Source organism: Medicago sativa, chromosome 5, assembly GCF_051527215.1.
Source record: "Medicago sativa cultivar Bolivia chromosome 5, Bolivia_mono, whole genome shotgun sequence".
In the NCBI taxonomy this organism is placed as follows: domain Eukaryota; kingdom Viridiplantae; phylum Streptophyta; class Magnoliopsida; order Fabales; family Fabaceae; genus Medicago; species Medicago sativa.
In genome coordinates this window covers 70646406-70665192 of record NC_140753.1, presented here as the reverse complement: position 1 = coordinate 70665192, position 18787 = coordinate 70646406, and the positions used below count along the sequence as shown (strand labels likewise).

The window sequence follows — 18787 nt, the reverse complement described above, 5'->3', positions numbered from 1 at the left end:
ACAAATCAAGATACTTCGCATTTGCGTAAACCGAGTTATTGGTCGAGGCCGTCTAAAATTAAAAATCTTATTTGGCACATGTGTCGATGTTGTCTTCCTACACGCTCCCGCTTAAAGGATAAAGGCGTTCGATGCTCTCTCTCTTATGTGAGCTGCGACCACCTCTTGGAGGACATGTCTCATGTCTTTTTCTCTTGCCCTGCTGCTGTGCAGGTTTGGTGCTTGGCTGGACTCTGGAACGTTGTGCTCATACTTTATCTTCTAGTGCCTCGGCAACCGAAGCTATTTTGGCTTTGATTCAAAATCTCGCACCTAAATTCCGACATAGGATGATTACTACTCCCTCCGTCCCAAATTGTATGTCGTTTTACGAAAAAATATTTGTTCCAAATTATATGTTGCTTTACAATACCAATGCACATTAATGTTATTTTTCCTATTATAACCTTAACTATTTATTACTCTCTCTTCTTTCAATTCTTTCATTTATCTTTCCCATATTATTTATTAAAGACAATTTTGTAAATCAACTTATAATATCTCTTTTCCACACAATATTAATTGCATTTCTTAATATGTGTGAAATGCCCAAAACGTCATACAATTTGGGACGGAGGGAGTATTATTTATTTGGAGCATTTGGAAGCATCACAATTGAAAACTCTGGCAAAATGAAAATGAGTTGTGCTCTCAGGTGGTCGAGTAATGGATGACAATGCAACTAATGTAGTTATTGATCAGTCACGGCAGCAGCCATATCCCAACCCTACTATGGCTTCTGCTACGCACCCCTACGACTAGGTGGCAAAAACCGCAACAAGGGAGACTTAAATGCAACATTGACGCCACTTTCAACTCCACTTCAAATAGAACTGGTATTGGCATCTGTGTGCGTGACGATGAGGGAGCTTACGTCTTGGCCAAGACTTTTAGTTTTACGCCTCTGACCCTGTTGATGTTGGTGAGGCACTTGGTTTATTTTATGCAATCTAGTGGCTGCAAGATACGAGAATGGATGGTGTTATTTCGTGGTAGATTCGCCGACGACAACTGAAACTTTCAACTCAGTACGTACCAATGTTACAGAGTTTGGTCAGATTATTACGGCATGTCGGTCTTTGTTCTCCTCTTAATTTGCAAAATCTAAGGTGAAGTTTACTCGACGACAAGCAAATGTGGTGACACATGCCCTTGCACGTGAAGCCACTTTAATAGCTAGTCCCGCTATTTATTTTCAAATACCTGATTGTATTGTTACTCTTATATCTAATGAAATGTTATAAACATCTTTTCCTAAAAAAAAAACTATTCATAAATCACTCTGTGTCACTTTTAAATAGCTAAAGTTAAAGTCATATAATCCCGTCTATACCAACTTCTCAACACTTAATATGAGCGAGATTACCGTTAGAATCTTTAGAACAAAAGAAAAAGAATTAAAATCAAAATTTAAAGTGATATAATGATTGGGAACAATAAACTGCCTAAAAATCTTCACACCGTCATTACATATGAATTGAATCTTAAGTATAGCATGTCTTAGTAACATATGTCCTTCGGACACATTTGTTAAAAAATAAAAAAGTAGAAGTTATCCTTCGGACACATTTATTAAAAAATAAAAAAGTAGAAGTTTTTTTTGTTAGAAAAATAATTTTTAAACTTCTATCAAATTGACTATGTAACTTTGTAACACAGAATTTGTATATATGGTTCCTTAAGAATAGTCTAGGGACGTACATAATTTTTTTTTTTTAAACTTCTATCAAATTGAACATGTTTTTTTAATCAAAATTTACGAGATTACTCTCACCAAAAATATTTCTACACTATGTCGATTTAGAATTTTATCGTCCAAGGAGTATAGTTCCCCAAATTTGTATTTGTTAACAATTGCAGCCAATAGAATCATGTTTCTTACAAGTATTCAAGATCTAAACACTAAGATAGTAGGACACTCGAAAATTCCATCTCATAAAATGAGAGTTCACTTATAGTGATGGAAGGTTATCAATTAAAGATAGGGTAACGAGTAAAGACCTCAAACTAGCGAAGGGTATTTTGATATGATATTCCAAATTTTGATGATTGTTTGGCACAAAATCATCTTAAGCCAACTATTTTTTTTTTGAAAGAATCTTAAGCCAACTATTGTCGTGCAACACAAGGAGATGTGAGTTTGATTCTGTATAATGCAGATGGAGTAATGGGCGGGGTAGGATTCTTGTGATGGAGCAAGTGATTGAATGAAATCAGGTTTTAAAGAAGATGGGAAATTAGGGTTTGGAATGGATATCAATATACCTGCAATGTAGTTCACGATCAAGTTCTTGAACTCACTCATTCAAGATCAGATAGGTGAAAACTCACACTTGAGGGGGAAATTGTAAGGTTAGCGTGAGTGCTTAAATTCCATATCTCCTATGAACGAGTAAAATGTTGGATATATAAGAGAGGTGACACATATATCTAATGCCTTAAGATTTTGGCTGGAGATGTGTCGTCTTGTGGGTTTGGAGCATTGTCCCATTGTTTCTCCCGACAATATCCTAGAGTGTCAACACTCTCCTTATTGAACATGCACTTCATCATATTTTATTAGATTAAGGGTTGAGTCTAGGTTTAAAAAATTGGCCCGATCCAATGTTTGGATTAAATGAAGGCCTCAAATTGACCTAACTCATCATTTACATACCCACAAAGGACACCCTTAAAACACTTTTAGCATTTATCATTACAGTATAAATTGATGCCTAACAAAATATGGCCCCCATGACATCTAATAATATAGACATAGCAAAGACATGTGAGGCAAACCCTCTCGAACAGCCAATAGACAAAATTAAGGATGTTAATTTGTATTTGCAAGTGAAAGTACATTTAAGAAATATCCCACTTGAAGCCTCTTGAGAAGAGAATTTTTCTTGTGGAGATACGGATGAGGGAGAAAGTTTTTCAGTAGGTGTTTTTGTGGTGGAGATTGGGATCATACCCGCCAACCCGCGGGAACCTGTCCCTAAGTTTATTAAATTAATATTGATATGTTTATATTCATGTATTTTATATGTTGTATTTATTTTCTTTTAACACCATGTGTGTATAATGTTTTGGATGGCGTAGACAGGGACCATGGGGTAGTCTTCACCCCTTATTGACATCCTAAAGAGCATGAGTGTAAACAGTTCAGACAAAATATATGAACCCAAGAATCAAACCAAATCGAACAAAAGGAAAACAAACTGGCTTGATTTGACTCTAGATTTTCAATTTAAATTCGATAAACCGATGAACCAAACTAATAGGTTTACTAAGCTTACTAATCTCACGTTGACTTAACACATACCAAACATTTTACTATCATCATCGTCCAAAAAGCAAGAAATAAATAGAAAAGAAAGAAAAACTTAAACTTCTCTTCACTTACTTGAATGAGTAGAAAGAAATATCAAAGATAACAAAGAACAAGTTTATTCTTTGTGACTTGAATTTAATTAATTTAAGTAGCTGATAATTGTCACATATATCTTAAGCTGTTCAATTATGTATTTTCAAAGTAGCTTAAAAATTTGGTTTCTTTATCTAAGAGGTGTGAGGGATGTGAGCGCGTCTCAATTTTTAGACATAGAATGTCTTATTGCAATATTAACAAAAGATCATTTCTATCTCTAACAATGAACCAAAGAAAATTAATTGAAAACCATATCTAACAGCATAGACAAATTGAATCCGTCTCCAATGGAAAAGTTTTGGTCTCTAATCTCTTGTCTCTAAGTTAGATATTTATGTCTCCATAGAAACTGACTATGTGCTTGGTAATACATACACCCTCCGGTCACTAATATAAGCAAAAATTTACATTTTAGGTTCATTCATTTAATGATGTATGTGGTCTATAATAAAGACTATGTACATCATTAAATGAATGAATCTAAAATGTAGATTTTTGCTTATAATAGTGACCGGAGGGTGTAGACATTAGTTAGAGATGGATTTGAAATTTTGTCTTTAACCTTTTATTTTCAAATAATGTTTTGCTAACATGCCATGTGAGTCTACAATATCAAATAATTCATATTCATATATTCATATAGCATACAATCTAGTACGAGTCAGGAGTTAAGCTTGGGGACCTTTAAAATAATAATTAAATAAAAAAATTAAATGGATCACGTATACAAGAAATTTAAGAAATATAAGATACAAAGTATATTAAAAAGAGGATGAATTGTAGTGGCTGAGGCCTGAAAGTATGCAAATAAAATCACAAATAACCAGGAACATTTTTAGTGAAATTGCAATGAGGAATAATAAATTAGGGTTTTTGTATGAATATTACAATCTTTCTAGTTAAGGATTAGCGCAATTAATTAAGTCTTAAAATTAAAGTGTTTAAGACTTAATATATTGAGTCGTAAAAACTGATTGTACAATCTCATATAAAGTTCACACATAAAATATAATAGCATACTAACATAAAATAATTGAGGGGGATTGTGGCTTGTGTTGGTCCCCCTTCTAGCTTTGTTCAAACATACAATAGACAAATTATTAAAATGTATATTTTCTTTTTTGAAAAAGCACTACCCTACCAATAGTCCGACTGATTTGGGAGACCAATTTCATCCTCAACTAGAGGAGGATCCAATTAAAGTCACCGCAAAACTTTGCATGAACCTGCTCATATGAATTAGTAGTTGTACATTAAAAATTTGTCTATAACTTATAACGAAAATATATTATGCAACATAAATAAGCAAATGAAACCAATCACCACTGGAGAAAATAATGCACTAGAAGAAAAATTAAATTTAGGGCGGGTAGTAATATGTCACTAATGTTTTTTTTTTTTTAAGAAACTAAACTGACCCATTAAAATTAGCATCTAAGAGAAGCAAACCCGTGACTTTAGGATGAATGAAGTCTCAAGCCAATAACATCAAACCAACTCAAATAGATTCCGCCACTAATCCATAACAATTTTGAGTCTCCGAAAATAAGCGGTGGAAATTCTAATCCATCACAAATAGGGATGGAATTCATCTGTCACTGATACTATAACCCGTCACCAACAATTGAAACAAATGATAACTTCAAAACTCAACTTTTTCTATCGCTAATTAGTGATTGAGCACAACTTGCCTCACTAATATACGTGGGATTATTTCCATCACAAATGTTAAGAGGAAGTCCTGTTCATGAGATTCATTATATTGCAAATGAATTCATTATATTGAATAAAACGAAAACCTAAATGCACAGTTAGTACAAAACACTTTTCTAATTGTGTTCACAAATATCACATACTTTCTTTTGTTCGAATATAAGAGAAATTGTTTTACCCAATTTATTTAATAAAAGATGTACCTGATGATGATGAATTTGGAAAAAAAATCTTATTTTAAATACATCATTTATTCAATGAATCTGAAAAAAAGAATTTTATCTTATATTCGAGACGTGAAGAAGTATATTCATCACCAAAATATATACAAATCATAACTAATAATATTAGCATTATTCTTGAAACCATGAATTTACAACCAACGTATCAACAACCATATACTCTATATCAACTAGGTGGAGATGGTTCTGGACTGGATGTATACGAAGATGACCTAAAGCAAAACTCATCATAAATTGAAATGACAAATTTTAGATACCTCCAAATGTGACACGACTCTGTATCTATGGTCGAAAATTTGATGTTGTTTAATACACATCGGTAAGAGAACGGATTTTAACTACATGCTCAAAAGATGCAGCTATCTATCAAGTGTGTCGCATAAATAAAATAACCATGTTATATTTTTAACATATTCGTTTGTATTTCAAACATCATATTTTTAACATATTTGTTTATATTTCAATTCATGCTATTTTTTTCTAGACCTGACTTACTTAGTAGTATCATATCTTTCAATTTAACTGTTAATTTGATTAAATTTGCGTGAAAAAGTTATATGTAATTGAATATGTCAATTTTGACCAACTAATCTAACTCATATGAGTGTGTGACTGAGAAGTTGTTAGTTAGTTAGAAGTGCTAGACAAATTCCTAATCATCCTAACCATTGTTTTTTGTCGAAGATATTTTAGGGTTGTCCATATATCACAATATGACACATCATTTATAAAGGAAAGTTTGTTTTTAAAGGAATAAAGGAAGGTTATATACGACACATTAAATATGTTGCTATATGAAATCTACGCGTATCAAACCTAATGCCGAAATGGGGTTAACACGGTTAGGGTTTTTACCCTAGAACTAGAATGGACCAAAGTCCGTTTATATCTGCTATGGTCAATCTCCATGTGAGAAGTATTGACTACACAAGATGTGTTCTTCCATTCTAATATTTCAATTTTTTTCCAAACGCAGAACGGCAGAAGATAGAGATCGAATGGAATATTTGACTACTTACTCATGGGCTCTTCAACTCGTTTATCTATTTAACAAATCCATTAACTCGCACACCATCGATTAACAACAAGCCAAAGAGCAAATACAATTGAAACACACACACAACTACGATGTATCAGTTTTGAACTCGAGTAAGGATGTTTAATATAATAATATTGACATTACCAATTGAGTTATGTTTTATGGAGAATGCATTATTCTTTTTAATTAGAGTTTCTTTATGCGTGTTTATTATTAAGAGTTATCCTTCTTTTCTTTCTTAGCGTCAGCCTTCTTTACTTTATTAGCAGTATATATGTTTACGAGAGAGACATTATATCCAAATGTGAAAAGGTTTATGATAATTGAGTTGTAACTATTAGTGGTAATTAATTTAGTTCATAAGATTTGCCGAGACAGGTTACTAGAGTTTGCAGTAACTGTTGCATTGGAAGATGGCCAAAAATGGCAAGTTAGATCCAATGAATTGAATGCTTCCCCACTCTGTCACCTTCCACAAACTCTCTTATCCATTCACTACGTTTCTGTCCATGGGGCCAGCCAACGTTTTCATTACTCCAAATATCAAATAATTCATTTCATGGAGTATACAACTATAGTACTCCACACGGTAGATTAAATGTAAATAATATAACGTCAAAAATTAATGTATACATGTGTCAATGTTGTGTACTATTGCCAACTATTATAAGAAAAAAATAATTACATATGCATGCATTATACTAGAAATTAATATTATTACTAGTTAATTTTATTTCAATTTAATGTAACAGAAAATAATTGTATAACACCATCATTTCTCTTTATTTAATTTTACAATTTCCATACCTAAAATTTTCTAACTGTTGACTAGAAAAAACTTTTGACTAAGGCTACCTTGGATAATCAAAACTCGAGAACACCAATACAAGTAATATATCCTCTCAAAAAAAAAAAAAATACAAGTAATATATGAGTATTATATGTTAAAAAGACGTCTACGTCTTAGCTTTTGAATTATTTAATGTTGATAGATGTAATATATTTCTTTGCCGAGTAGTTTAATAATTAGAAATTCGCATATTTAAGGTGAATAAGAGATCATATATATCATTTAATAAATGATTTTAAAATGTATCCCCGTGAGTTTAGCTCAGTTAATAGGGATGTTGCATTTTATATGCAAGGGTCGGAGTTCGAACCCCAAACACTCCACTTCTCCACAATTTAATTGTGTGAGCTACAACCACTAGGCTACTTGACCCAAAAAAAATGATTCTAAAATGTTAATTTTTGTTTATAATAATTATAATTTATCAAATGAAACCATAAAATTAAATTTTCACCGAATTTAATGAAGTGTATACTTCTAAACAAGTTAACATGAATCAGATAACTCATTTTAAATAATTCATATGAAATGTATTTATAAATATATTACTACCTCCGTCCCAATTTAATTGACACAATTTTGTTTTTCACACATATTAAGAAAAATGTATAAATAAAGGGGAAAGTGGAATATATTGTATTGGGAATGATAAAAGTAGTATTATTTAGTGTTATATTGTATTGGGAATGATGAAAGTTGTATTGAAAATTGAAATGGGTCAGTTATTTTGGGACACTTTTTTTTAGAAAATGGGTCAATTATTCCGGGACGGAGGGAGTAACACAAATGGTAGATTTAAGCTTAAAAAAATCAGATTACTTATAATAATCATAGTGTAAAAGTAACAAAACCAATAACTTGTGTGCATGTGTCTTTCATAAAGTGTGAGTTTGTGTGACTGAACTTCGTAATTGGTCCCTCAGGTTACCTTATCAAAATCACAAACCAAACTATGAGGCACACACACACGGACCCCACACAAACAAAACGACAGAAAAAATAAAAAAACTTGACAAAAGAAAAAATAAAAAAATTTAAACTGCAACTTTTTTATTAATCATAATATTGTACACACTGCTCAAAATAAATAAATCAATAAATAAACCACTAATAACCGTTTATACAAGGATAGGATGGGATTAACCTAACTTTGCTCCTCAAATTCTGGATTTTAAATTTTAGGTTTCTTGTTTGCTTGGTCGCTTATGTTATTTTTAGGTTTTAAGTTGGTTCCTTGTATTTTTAGGGTTTTGCTAACAAGTGCTCTAAAAACATTGTTAAAGGAATCTACAATAAAAAAAATTATCTTGAAAATACAAGTCAAACACATGTTAAAGTCATACCTACATAATTTACAATGTAAAAGTTACTACATTTGTATGTTTGTGCAATGCTCTAAGAGCACTTGTTAACATTTTCCATATTTTTAAAGTGTCAAGTTGATCTTTTATGTTTTAAAAATTTTAAATTGGTCCAAAACATTACTCATTTTACAATAAGTTAGTCTCTTCTGACACATAATATTGAATTGGGTTAATATAGGTTTGCCTCCTGTAATATTAGGGATTTCCGGTTTATCTCCTATAAAAAAATTGTTTAGATTCCAACCTTGTAATTTGAAGATTCTTTAATTTTGGACCTTAATGAATTTTGACTGTACAAAATTGATGATATGGGGTAAACCAAAATTCTCTCAAATTTTAAATTTTGTCATTTGATGCCATGTAGGTCCAAAATCAAAGAATCTTCAAATTACTGTGTTGAAATCTAAATTTTTTTTAGAGGGAGTAAATGGAAAATTGCTAATATTATAGGGGGTAAACACATATTAACCATATTAAATTTAATAAAACAAAAAAATGTTTTAAACTGATCATTTGTGACCATTAAACACAACGTTTGACACCCTGAAGCTTATAAAACGGAGCGTTTTGATCCAAGTCAACAACTTAACAGCCACATGAACATCAATTAAACGGAGATTGACAACAGGGATAACAGTGAAATAGTTTATCAATTAAAATTCTGTCAAATTAAAAGGACCAAAAATTGTATTTGGCTTAAAAATCGCTATATAGTTTCATTCAAAAAGTAAAGAATTATATTATATTTGATATATTGTCTTTTCATTGAAAAATACAAGTATAATTTGTTAGAATATGAAAGTGCAAAATATCTATACTTATATTACATTTAAAATTAAAATAAGTTCAATCAAAATCTAAATTTCACAAAAACTATTGTTCGCAATTTATACACATTAACGCAACAAAAAAGATCAAACATTCTATACTTATATTACATTTAAAATCAAAATAAGTTCAATCAAAATCTAAATTTCACAAAAAGTATTGTTCGCAATTTATACACATTAACGCAACAAAAAAGATCAAACATTCTATACTTATATTACATTTAAAATCAAAATAAGTTATATCAAAATCTAAATTTCATAAAAACTATTGTTCGCAATTTATACACATTAATGCAACAAAAAAGATCAAACATACAAGTTTTTTTTTTTGTTGACAAAATCAAACATACGAATTTGAAGTGTCCGTCTTAACATTATGTTAACAAAACCCCTCAATAATTAACAATAATAATTTACTAGCAAAAAAAATTAACAAGAATTTACCACCATCCCTTTTCTTTCATTTATCATTTTTAAATCTTGACATAATTAATTATAATTTTTATTATAAGACAAAGTTAGTAAAAAATTAGAGTTAAACACGTCTATATACCAGTTCAAAAAAATTTAATTAGTTTGATACACAAAATACACACGTTAAATTAAATACACACAATAATAACTTTTTTTTATAAATAAGCACTTATATTAATTAATTAAACTCCACCAATAATGAATGTCACACATCACATTGACATTCACATTCACATTCACCAAAACAATATAATAAAACCAAGATAATGCTCAACACCCTGCTCTGTCTGTCTTTTCTCTTCCTTTTCTTTTTCTAACTCTCTCTCTCTCTCTCTTTCTTTCTTCTCACCTTCCTTCTCCAATTTCTTCAAATTTGCCCTCCCTTATTGACTTTAGACTCCATACTCAAAGACCCATTTCTTCATTTTCTTGTAAGATTTCTCTCATCAATCAAAATTTCTTCTTTTTTAGTCTATACTTTCATTTTCCTTGTTTTTTGATCAATACAATTTGTGGGGTGTTTTTGTTTTTTTGTTGTGTTTGTAAAGTTTTGATTTTTTTTTCTTTCTTAGTTTAGCTTATTGATCATTTGAGTTGAATTTATTGTATGTTTCTTAGTTTGATGATGTTTTTTTTTTACTGCTTTTGGGATGTGTCAGTGATTGGTTTTGTGTTAGATTCTATTTTCATAGTTGCTTTGATTTGTTTCCTGATTAGTTTTGTTGCTATTCATGGAAATTTATTTGTTCAAATTGTTTTGTTTTGTTTTTGTGTCAGTTACCACGTGTTTGATGATGGGTCTATGAGAGAATCCTTTAACAATTTTTATTGAAGCTTGTTCTATATATGTTGTTTTTGTAGTTTTCATGTTTAGTTTGTGTCTGATTTAGATCTGTTTAATTATGATAGTTCTGTTTTTGATCTATCTATAGTGTATTGTTGATTGATTCATGTTTTCTGATATAAGTGATTTTTTTTTTTTGTTATTTCATTTATTGATTGGTCAATTTTATATAGATGTTTGAATCCATGTTCTGGTTTTTTAGCCTCTAGTCTGTCTGATATTGTTTGATGAGAAGAAAAAAGTATCTGCTTTTGAAAATTGGGTGGCTAGTGAATCTGAATTAGGATATTTATTTATGTCAATTTGATGCTTTTGATATTTTTACTTCATCTAGAAGGTATTATTTGATCTTTGCTCTGTCTAAATTGTTCTTGGTTTTGTGGCTTTTGATAGGTTTAAAGGTGTGGAAAAAGCTTGAGAATTCATTGATTTGAGTTGGTGTTTAAGAGTTAAACGAGGGCGAATTTGAAACTCCAATTTATAGTTTGAAGCCGATTTTTGTGTTCATTTGGGCCATCTTTAAGGGTGTTTTCCCTGGGAAAAGATGATGATGTTTGAGGACATGGGATTTTGTGGTGATTTGGATGTGTTTTGTGGTACACTTGGGGAAGGGGATATTTCTTCTGTCAGGCAAACCGAGCCAGATTCGGTGGTCGAGGATGATTATAGCGATGAAGAAATGGATGTGGATGAGCTTGAGCGGAGGATGTGGAGGGACAAAATGCGTCTCAAGCGACTGAAAGAACAAACCAAGGCTAAAGAAGGAATTGATGCTGCAAAGGCAAGGCAGTCTCAAGAACAGGCAAGGAGGAAAAAGATGTCAAGAGCTCAAGATGGAATATTGAAGTACATGCTGAAAATGATGGAGGTTTGTAAGGCACAAGGCTTTGTTTATGGGATAATTCCCGAGAAGGGAAAACCGGTGACCGGAGCATCTGACAATCTTCGTGAATGGTGGAAGGATAAGGTTCGGTTCGATAGGAATGGTCCTGCTGCCATATCCAAGTATCAAGCAGATAACGCAATTCCAGGAAAGAATGATGGATGCAATTCCATAGGTCCAACTCCACACACCTTGCAAGAATTACAGGACACAACCTTGGGTTCTCTCTTATCAGCACTTATGCAGCACTGCGATCCTCCTCAGAGGCGTTTCCCATTGGAGAAGGGCAATCCTCCACCATGGTGGCCAACCGGGACTGAAGACTGGTGGCCCCAGATCGGTTTGCCTAAAGATCAAGGCCCTCCACCATACAAGAAACCTCATGACTTGAAAAAAGCATGGAAAGTCGGTGTTCTAACTGCTGTTATCAAGCATATGTCTCCTGATATAGCCAAGATTCGCAAGCTCGTGAGGCAGTCCAAATGCCTTCAAGATAAAATGACAGCCAAGGAAAGCGCAACCTGGCTTGCCATCATCAATCAAGAGGAATCCTTGGCTCGAGAACTTTATCCAGATTATTGCCCCCCGTTATCCTCTGGTGGAGGTACTGGTTCTATGGTCATCAACGATTGCAGTGAGTATGATGTTGATGGGGCTGACGGCGAGTCAAACTTTGATGTGGAGGACCGAAAACCCGAGAATCTTCATCCATCCAATCTTGGGATGGATAGAATGAGGGGAAGCTTTCCAGTTCAGCAACCTTCTCATCAAATCAAGGGAGAGGTTGTCACAAACTTGGATTTCATTCGGAAGAGGAAGATCTCTAACGACTTCAACATGATGATGGAACCGAAAATGTACACATGCGAGCATCCTCAATGCGCTTACAGCGAAGCTCGCCTTGCCTTTCAAGATAGGTCTTCCAGGGACAATCATCAATTGAATTGTCCACATAGAAACAGAAACAGTCCTGCAGGTTATGGCGACCCTAATTTTCATGCTACCGAGGTTAAGCCAGTTATTTTCCCACAAAGCTTTGTTCAACCTAATTCTACAGTTCAGCCTGCTAGTTTAGTTCCACCTTCATTCGATTTAACCGGGTTTGGAGTTTCAGAGGACGGCCAGAAAATGATCAGCGACCTTATGTCAGGCTATGATACACATGTTATAGGAAACAACAATGCAAGTTCCACCAATTGTGTAGTTATTGAAAATCAAAACCTTTCTCAGCCCATCATTCAGCAACAACAAAACCTTTCTCAACCCATCATTCAGCAACAACAGGACAATTTCTTTTTGAATCAAGGAATGGTGATGGAGGCAAACTTTTTTACTCGCGAGGAAAATCAGTTTGACCGGTTCAAGGCCATGAACTCTCCTTTTGAAACCAACCTCAACAACAACAATAATATGCATCCCATGTATGGTTCTTCATGTGATTTGGCATCCTTTGATTTTAAGGAGGATCTACAACTACAAGGAGGAGTAGGAATGGATGCACTTTACAAACAACAAGATGTTTCAATATGGAACTACTGAAAAAGGACAAGTGCAAACTTGTGAACCATCGTCTTTTTGTATTGTGTCATTAAAAAGGGGTTGCCACTCTCTTAATTATCATGTGAAACTCCTTGACTAAAAAAATCAAAGGTAGTTTAGTTACTGCATTTTTCTTCACATGTCATCCTTTAGGTCTAGATATTATAATGCTTGGAAGGTCTTTTTCTGGTATGTGGCAATAAATCATGTGGATGCTATGTTCCCATAATGTAACCAACCCTCTTGTGTTTTTCTAAGTCTTAGCCCTATTATATTGCTTTTACTGTATTATTATATGTACTACTGTGATATAAATAAAATTTTGTTATAATCTCTTATACATTGTATGTTGTTCTACCATTTTTTTATTAAAAAAATATTAATAGTTAATTTGTTAGTTGGATGGAATAATATTCTTAATACTCCTTTGCTGTCTCAACTTATAAGATTAAGCTACACCTTCATAATTTTCCATCATCTTGATGGTTAAAGAATCTTAGTGTATGTTTGATATCACAGTTAATTGTAAAATGATGGCGACTTACCGTGATTTCGCCATACTTACCTAAATAAATGGCCCTTCCTTTGGTTACATGAAAATTGTTTTTAGAGATGAGTGTTTTGTCCTCTTATGTATCTCTTTTTTTAAGCTTATCTTATTTTCCATGTGAAATGGACCCCATCATAGTTGTATGGCATATGCTAATTTAGATGCTATTCAAAAATACGTGACCAACTTGTTTGTAGGTTAGTTTTGTGGGGTCCCTTTTAAATGGCACACGTTGTCTTTGTCTTCTTGAAGTAGATGGTCAAATCATCAATATAGGGACTAGTTTGTAATTGTTATTCTTTAGTCTTTATTGAAAATTTTAAAGTGAAAGTGGCATTTTTCTTACTTATTTGACAAAGAAAGGGTCATTATCCTCTTGATATTATTATTAGGCGGCTAAACTTGTTTTTTCTCTGAGTGCTTTGTTTACTATGGGAAATACTTGTGTGACATTAATGTCACGGTGACATTAAATCTGGGCCACACATTGGGTGACATTAGATATGTTGTGTGGTCCAGATGCAATGACAATGACAATGTGTGGTCCTGATGCAATGGCACGGTGACATTAATGTCACCAAAGTGCCACCCGTTTACTATAGTAGTGGTAGGAGGGCGTTGTTTGTTTACATGTCAATGCCAAATAGTGTTTTGCATTTGCACAATACTACAAATATTTTTGTTTTGATTGATCAAGGATGTTGAATGACACATGTGTCATCAAATTCAGTAAAGCAACAAAATAGTTTGAAAAAAGCTAGTAGTATATAGATAACAGTACCACGTGTCCAAAACTAAGGAGAAAAGCCACAAAGTATTTGACTGAATTCCAATAGTTAAGTACTAGTATTTGATTTGGTAACGTTTTTTTTCCAATGATGAATGGAAATTCATTTTTCACATAAATAAGTTAAATGAATGGTATATAAGAGAGATATTTCTGATATAATGCTTAAAAATTCTGAGTACATTTTTCTTTGACGAAAGTAAACTTTATATTAAAAAAAAAGGCAACCCGGTGCACTGAAGCTCCCGCATATGCAGGGTCCGGAAAGGGGTCCCACAATTTGGTGTATTGTACGCAATCTTACCATGTTTTTACACAAGAGGTTGTTTCCAGGACTTGAACCCATGACCTTCTGGTCACATAACCCGTAAACTTTATATTATAAACAGAAATTAAATGTTGGATATTTTTAGAAAGGCTTGTTCACAAGTAACAGTTATTTTCAAACTTAAGTAAAAGTTAAATAGTTATATTCAAATATAAACAAGAGCTTAATACAGATAAATTGTGTGGACATAAGTAAAAGATAGTGACAAAGTTACAGTTAATGATACTTATTCCTTCAATATTTTTTCAACATTTTGGATTTATACAAGTTGACAAGAATTTGTGAATATTTATTCAAATTGGAAGCTGGAATTTATCTTCTTTTCATTAGGAAAGAAAAAGCTATATAGAATGAGAATCTGTGAAAAAAAATTATCTTCATTTTGATGTTGATCTATCAAGTACAACATTCCTTTTACCATAGAACCATCACTTTTTCATCTTCCAATCCATGTACTTTAGAAAGCTACATTTCTGACAAAAGAACATGCAATGCTTCTTATAATCCATTTTTGAGCATATGAAACTGCAAGGACCTGGACACTATAGAGACATTTAATCAAAATTTCCTTTCACAACATACAAACACAATCAGTTAATTCACTAACAACATGCATATAATGTATATATGTTCAACAATGTTTGAACATGACATGTGAGTGATTTCAACAATGTTTAAATTAGTGAAAATATTTGTATTTGATAAGAGAAAATTGATTTTGGTTGAAAAGCTTACACTATTTTTTCCATGTATTAAAGTTTAAACATAAATTACTTTACAATAAACTTAATTGTGATAGCATGTTCGGTCCAAAGTTAAAGGTACCTCCCACACGTTCAATCGAAAACACATCTTAAGTTTGACGTCTGATGTAAATGTGAAAGTTCTCTGTTTTAAATATGCGCAAAGTAAATAAATTTTTACAATAAATCAGTTTATGCTCATCCAAAAAAGCACTTAAAAAAATAAAAAAGAAAGGAAAAAAAATGTGAAGAAATATTTTCCCATTTCTTCATGGGGGAGTTTGCTTATTAGCTCAACAAAACTAAAGAATTAAAAAATGGAACTCAATCACTTGAAATCTTAGCTACCAATAGCTTATAGAAGTAGTTGACCTCTTGGTACATATGTTTTGTTTATACTAGTGATGATGAAACTATAAGGGCCTATTTATTTGACTAAACATAAATTAAATTAAAATTGTGGCTGTTACTATAGGATCTGAATCTGATGTAGCACACTATGCAAGAATTAGGATCCCTAGCCACTGCTTTTCATTTGTTTTGCTTTGTCTTAAATATGAAGGAAGACAGCAGCATAGCTGGCCATATTACTTTCTTGTAGTGCATTTGCATTAGCCTACAAAAACAGAAAAGGGAATAGTAGCAGAGTTTTATGTGTTGTGTGATATCTTATCTTCTTGTGATAAGAGCAAAAAAGGGACATAGTGTCTTCTCATTTACTTAAACAATTTCTAAGTATCAACTATTGGTTTTGTATAAAGAGGGGGAAAACAGGTATGTTTTGATTAAGAGTTTTTGGAGGGATAATTCTATATTTTTGCATCTATTAAGAGTTTAAAACAATTGAAAAAATATAATCCGATAAATGATCATATAACATATCAATCACACTTAATTTATTTTTTAAATTATTTTATAGCTTCCTTAAATTAGAAATAAAATAGTTGTGACTCATTAACCTGCACCTAAACATACCATAAAGTGTATATCATTTATCTATAAAATTACATTGGGAACTATCTTATTTGATACCAACATAACAACAATAACTAGTTTTGACAAGATATCAAACTACAAAAAATATTTTCATGATGTGCTAGTTCAATAATATGAGTATGAGTTTGACTTTGTAACTTCAAAAGATATATTTAAATTTCTCGAAGACAATCGTAAAATGGTCTCACTTTAAATAATAATAAATTTCCCATTTTTTTTAATAAAAATATGCTAGAAAAACTCTTCCTAGAAAATATTAGAATAAAATTATGACCACCTTTTTTTAGGAAACAATTTTATCATCACTTGTAGATCTAACATGCATATGTTAGGTCAATTTCTTTTTCTTTATTGAAAGTGCTTGAAGTTTATCTAATAACTAATAAGAAAAAGGGGGACAAGAGAGATAAAAGAAATTAAACTTTCACTATGGCAAAGCTTTTAAACAATTATTGTAGCCACCTTAGCAGAAATGTATTCATGACTGCATGTAAACTTAACACACATAAAGTTGAAGTAGGGTCATCCTAATTCCTACATTTATCATATCCACTTTTTATGGCCAAAGTGAAAACTTCGACATGTCACATTGTAAACCATCCCTCATGCAGCCCAACTTTCCAAAAACAACGACTCTTCATCGATAGTGGCAGCATCTTAGCTTAAATTCGATCTAAGATGTAGATGGTTACTGTATATTTGATCTAAATTATTTTCAGACTAAATAGTAAATTTGATACATAAATGTATGAGACAGTTTTTTAACTTTAGTTATTTAATGTATCAAAATTGTAAAAAATATTTATCAGTTTGTCTTTTATTATTATTAATTTTATAAATTAAATTGACTAACAGAAGACACATTTATACATTAAACCAACCAATATAATATAAGAGGACTAAATTAACTAACAATATATATATATATATATATATATATATATATATATATATATATATATATATATATGACATTTCAAATGAGAGGACTTTTTAAATGAGAGGATGAGAGGAATTAACTTAGACCGTTGGATTTAAATCAACGCTTCAGATTTAATTGCTCTATAAAAAGGGTCATGTATTGTAACCTCCACCTCTTCTCTTCTCCACTCTGATGTTTAGCTGTTCTGGATTTGAATATATTGCTTTCTATTGTTTTACGATGATGAAAAATTAATCAAGTTTTAACCACTTAGCATCAACTTAAGAAAATGGGATTTCCATCCTCTCAATTCATTTAGAAAATGGTTCGATTAAAAAACTCAGAAATTTTGTGGGCCAAGTAAATCACATTTAATTTGAAATTCCAATGTTAGCAATTTAATTTTATTTTGGTCTTGTTTCAACTTCTTAAAGTGATTTTTTTTAGGGAACTCCAAAGTGATTACAATTCATAAGACTTTGTGTTCCAGGGATACGTTTTAGACATTTAGCAACCATCCAAATACCTAGTTGTTGTTCTTCATCATCATTAAGACATTGATGCAAGGCAAGTTGAGAGAAAGAGATAGTAATGTAAATGTGTGATCTGGTAATAAATAAATCAAAAAATATGTTTTGCTTCTCCAAAAAAGGAAATAGAGAGCATATAAACCAAGTAATTTCTAACCTTAGATTGAATTACAATAGATGGTTAAAATTTGGTGTCAAAATTTAGTTTGACACCATGGTGTCATTTGATGCTATCCCATATATATATATATATATATATATATATATATATATATATATATATATTATAACTTTGATGTATTCAGATCTTAGAGATTATAGTGACATTAATCTACATATTCAAGATATTCAAGAATCAAAATGACAAATTACATATTAATAATCTCTGTCCCTGTATGTAAGCACTCTTTGCATTTTTCACATTTCTTAAGAAAAACCGTGCAATTAATATGCCTAATTTGTGTGTTAATATTACCAAATTGTCATTTGTTTGTATGTGTATTAAATTTGGCTTTTCATATTTCAAGACAAGTTAGTAGTATTAATTAGGGGTATGTTTAAGAAAATAATAAATGCATCTAGTAATTTGAAAAATGATTTATATTTAGAGACAAATTTTTAGTCAAAAAGTTGTTTAAATATAGAGACGGAGGGAGTATTTTTTTGTGTAAACTCTAAACAGGATATCCTCTGCACCGCACACCC

The 18787-nt window shown here is 31.7% G+C and overlaps 1 protein-coding gene across 1 annotated transcript; it reads left to right on the top strand.

Annotated features, from left to right (window-relative positions):
• Window positions 1-10245: 10245 nt before the first annotated feature.
• LOC146924545 (protein ETHYLENE INSENSITIVE 3-like) lies at window positions 10246-13566 on the top strand. Its single transcript, XM_085710642.1, has 2 exons — window positions 10246-10391; window positions 11198-13566. The coding sequence occupies exon 2, from the start codon at window positions 11349-11351 to the stop codon at window positions 13224-13226; it is 1878 nt and encodes a 625-aa protein (XP_085566768.1). The 5' UTR covers window positions 10246-10391; window positions 11198-11348; the 3' UTR covers window positions 13227-13566.
• Window positions 13567-18787: the final 5221 nt, after the last annotated feature.